Below are 3,686 nucleotides of genomic sequence, written 5' to 3'. Positions count from 1 at the left end.
GACTCTCAGCTTCCACGGCAGGGGGCAGAGGGTTCATCCCTGTTCAGGGGATTAAAGTCCCACATGGAGGCACACAGCCAAAAAAAATTAGATAAGAAGGAAAGGGAAATTCAGCATTAGACTGTCACAATTTGTAGCAATATACTTGTGATTTTGTAAATTTTAGATGATGGCCTGGGGAAGATACTGCCACTCATCACAAACCAAAAGGAATTTGATAATCAGGGATAACTAAGAAAATTTTAATGAAGACTCTAGAAAGATGCAAATGGTGGCTGTGCCTGAATTAGGTGTTGGAACCCATAATATTATAAAAAGGGTTTGGGAAATGTTATTGTTAACTTGCGACAAGTTCCAAAGGCACAGATAACTTAAGAGTCTTGCTTTTTCCAGTTATTAGCAAGACATTCACCGAAAAGCATGCAGTCTGTTGACCAAGTCATTCTTTACATTAAAGGCTTGGCTTATTCCTCCAATGCTTAAGCAAACTTATAAAAGTAATTCAAACCAATACCACGTGTATTATATTACTGCTTTTTTGATTAGCCTTGGTGGTAGTGAAGCCCTTATTGCTCAACTGGTACTGATTAAAAGCAAATCACTCCAAAAGCCAAATATGCATATATTCAATATATATATGAGCAAATATATATATTTGAATACTTGTAAGGAATTAGTAGTTAGCAACTGGCTTAATAAGGAAAGTAAAAGATTAAGGAACTGTGTATCTAGCTGTTTAAAAGTTGAATATTATTTCCATTAATCTTTTTAAAAACCATGAAAAATATATCTATTTCCAAGTTGATAGAGAAAACTTTCAAATTAATTACTTGTACGCTCATCAGCTTGTCTTTTTTTGATGAAGCATTACAAAACAGCGCTTTGCCAATTGCTGGGGTTACATTTAATACATCTTTACTCAGGTAAGCACTCGATGTCACCAACCGCCAAACAAATAGGCCTCCAGTGCCATCAGAAAACTGGCAGGGCACCTGGCATGAAAAGCAAACCCAAGTTTTTAATTCTATTTTACAAAATGTATATTACAATAATGTATACACAATTTTAAAAAATACAGAGCACTCACACCCACGTATTCTACCAAAGGAAAAAAAGAAGTCTACTTCATGCATGCACACACAATACACTAGGCATAAACGCATTTACAAGACAGGAAGGCAGCTCTGTATTAAGCATACACAGGTAAGAGATACTGTAACTTCACCCTAACAGGACAAACTTACTAAGTCTAAGGAATTGAAAACTAAACCTGAAGTATAACCCAATTCTATTTTTTCTTACATTGTTTTCCCTCAAAGTCGCCCAGAAAGGGGGAAGGGAGCATTATTCTCAGCAATCAAAACTATTCCAAGATGCATTAATGAAATCTACAACATAATAAGGAGGAAAAAAGAAAAGCAATAAAAGCATTGCCTCCCTAGGACTAGAGATGCGAAAAGTAACCTGGAAATTTCCTAATTTTATTCTAAGAATGTGTCCATCCTATGCCACCGAGTGGGTAGGGCTACAGCTCCAGAATGCGGATCACTGCGCGTCTCATTCCGACCGGGCCGCGCGACCTAACTGGCCATCGGGAAGGGCTCGGGCTGGAAGCCGAAGAGCCTCTGGCCGTAGGGCTCGGTCTCTGCTGGCAACTTCGCGCCCGCGAATGGAAGGTAGTTGTCTCGGCCGAAGTGCTCACAGTGGAGATTGACCCAGTCCCGCTCCGAGCCGAATCGCTCAGCCTCGGCCAGGATGCGGGTCAGAGCCATGATGTAGCTCAGCGCCATCTGCAGGGTCTCGTACTTGGACAGCTTTTTGTCCTGGCCCCACTGGGGCACCACCCTGCGCAAGCGGTCGAAGGCCGTGTTGAGCCCCTGCATGCGGCGGCGCTCGCGCGCGTTTGCCGCTAGGCGCCTGCGCGCCGCGCTCTCCAGCCGCCCGGCCCCGGCGCACGTGCCCGCGCACTCGGCACCACCCGCGCAAGGGGGCGCGGCACGCGCTCCCGCCGCCGCGTTGCAGGGCTTGCAGGACTTCATTCCCCGCCGGCAGGGGGGAGGCGCCGAACTCTCGGGTCCTTTCACGACTTGTGCGTGTCTGATGTATGAACCCGCTCTGCACCTTGGCTCTTCCGAGCAAATAAGTCATACGCAAAGCAACTACGCGGAATGGAAGTTTGCCGTGGGGAGTGCGGGGTTCCGCCTTGTGTCCTATTGGATAACCAGATAGATGTCTCTTCACTTGCCAAAATTTAGAGGAAATTGAGAGGTAGAAGAGAAAGTCATTTTCCCAATGTTAAGTTGCAAAAGAGAAGGGAACTTTCCTGCAGCAGAATTGGTGTGGCTGGTTCGGGAAAGGTCTTTTCAATTCTCTGGGAAAACCGGAGACTTCTGGAAGACAAAACCTTTTCTGAAGCTCAGATAGGAAAGGAGCGCTTCTTCCGCAGTAGCTGTGGGAGAGTGCTGGATAAATCTTTGAAGGAGGAGAATTTATAGCAGAGGGCTGAAGGAGGGAACAGGTGGTGGCAGGTGGGCGGGCGTCCCTCGGCTTCCATCTCAGCACCTTCCTACCCTGGGAACCGCAGGGGGGAAGGGGGACGACGCACAGCAAAATCCTGACATCACCGGCTTCGTCTGTTGGAAGTTTCTCCAAAGCTATGTCCAGCATTAACTAACACACCATCTGGAGTGGCCGGGCTGTCCCCAAAAGAATAACAGGGTGGGGGTGGGGGAGAATTTGGTTCATCTTTTCCCATATCAGTGTGCAGCTTACAGATCAAAAATTGAACCATGGTTTTTAAATGATTAAAGATCACTTTTGTGATTATGTTGGTCTTGTGTGAATATGTTGGTCTTGGAATTGTAAGATATGTAGACGTTCAGTGATAGAAAATTTTGCTTTGTCAAGATGTGTGGCAGTTTCTCACAATGCTGACTGAATATATTCTCATTTTATTTTAGTTATTAACTAAGTTGGGACAAACCAGCAGGTCATAACATTATTTCAGACATGGAATTTTACTGTGCAAATAATTTGGCTGTTTTTCTGAAGAATAACTTAGTATAGCATATCAAAAAATACTGGTGTGCTCACAGACACAGAAAACAAACGTGTGGTTACCATAGGGGGTGTGGAGGGTGATAAATTAGGAGTTTGGAATTAACCTATACACACTACTATATATAAAACAGACAAATAACAAGGACCTACTGTATAGCACAGGGAACTTATAATAATCTAACTGGAAAAGAATCTGAAAAAGAATGTATATATACAAATATATGTGAACTGAATTACTTTGCTTTACACCTAAAACTAACACATTATAAATTAACTATACTTCAATCAAAAATGGTTTAAAAAACATATTAACATATATGTAAAAATGTATATTATTTTACTATATAATTGGATTGCATGAGTTTGGATACTTAGGCAAATTCAGAATTTCTACTGCATTCCCCCAACACAGGTTTATAAATATTTTGGGGATGTATATTGAGATGATAATTATTTCATTTGACTTTTAAATCTATTAAAACTAATCATGATGCACATATACGTGCAAAATGGAAACATCTAAGTAGTTAGTGAAATTTTTTTTTTTTTTTTGCCCATGCAGTGTGGCATGTGGGCTCTTAGTTCCCCAACCAGGGATGGACCAGGGATCAAACCCATGCCCCCTG

At 42.6% G+C, this 3,686-nt stretch overlaps 1 protein-coding gene across 1 annotated transcript; it reads right to left on the bottom strand.

Moving 5' to 3' along the window:
- Window positions 1–300: 300 nt before the first annotated feature.
- ATOH7 (atonal bHLH transcription factor 7) lies at window positions 301–2,437 on the bottom strand. Its single transcript, XM_043476230.1, has one exon. It carries the CDS (start codon window positions 2,037–2,039, stop codon window positions 1,581–1,583), a length of 459 nt encoding a protein of 152 aa, XP_043332165.1. The 5' UTR covers window positions 2,040–2,437; the 3' UTR covers window positions 301–1,580.
- Between the last annotated feature and the right edge of the window lie 1,249 nt (window positions 2,438–3,686).

This window comes from Cervus canadensis, chromosome 8, assembly GCF_019320065.1.
Source record: "Cervus canadensis isolate Bull #8, Minnesota chromosome 8, ASM1932006v1, whole genome shotgun sequence".
Taxonomy (NCBI): domain Eukaryota; kingdom Metazoa; phylum Chordata; class Mammalia; order Artiodactyla; family Cervidae; genus Cervus; species Cervus canadensis.
Note: the sequence above shows the minus strand (reverse complement) of the source record. Positions and strands in the feature narration are given on the sequence as shown.

Coding starts and splice junctions, on each gene's coding strand:
- ATOH7 (XM_043476230.1), bottom strand. CDS start 2,039: ATGAAGTCCTGCAAGCCCTGCAACGCGGCGGCGGGAGCGCGTGCCGCG.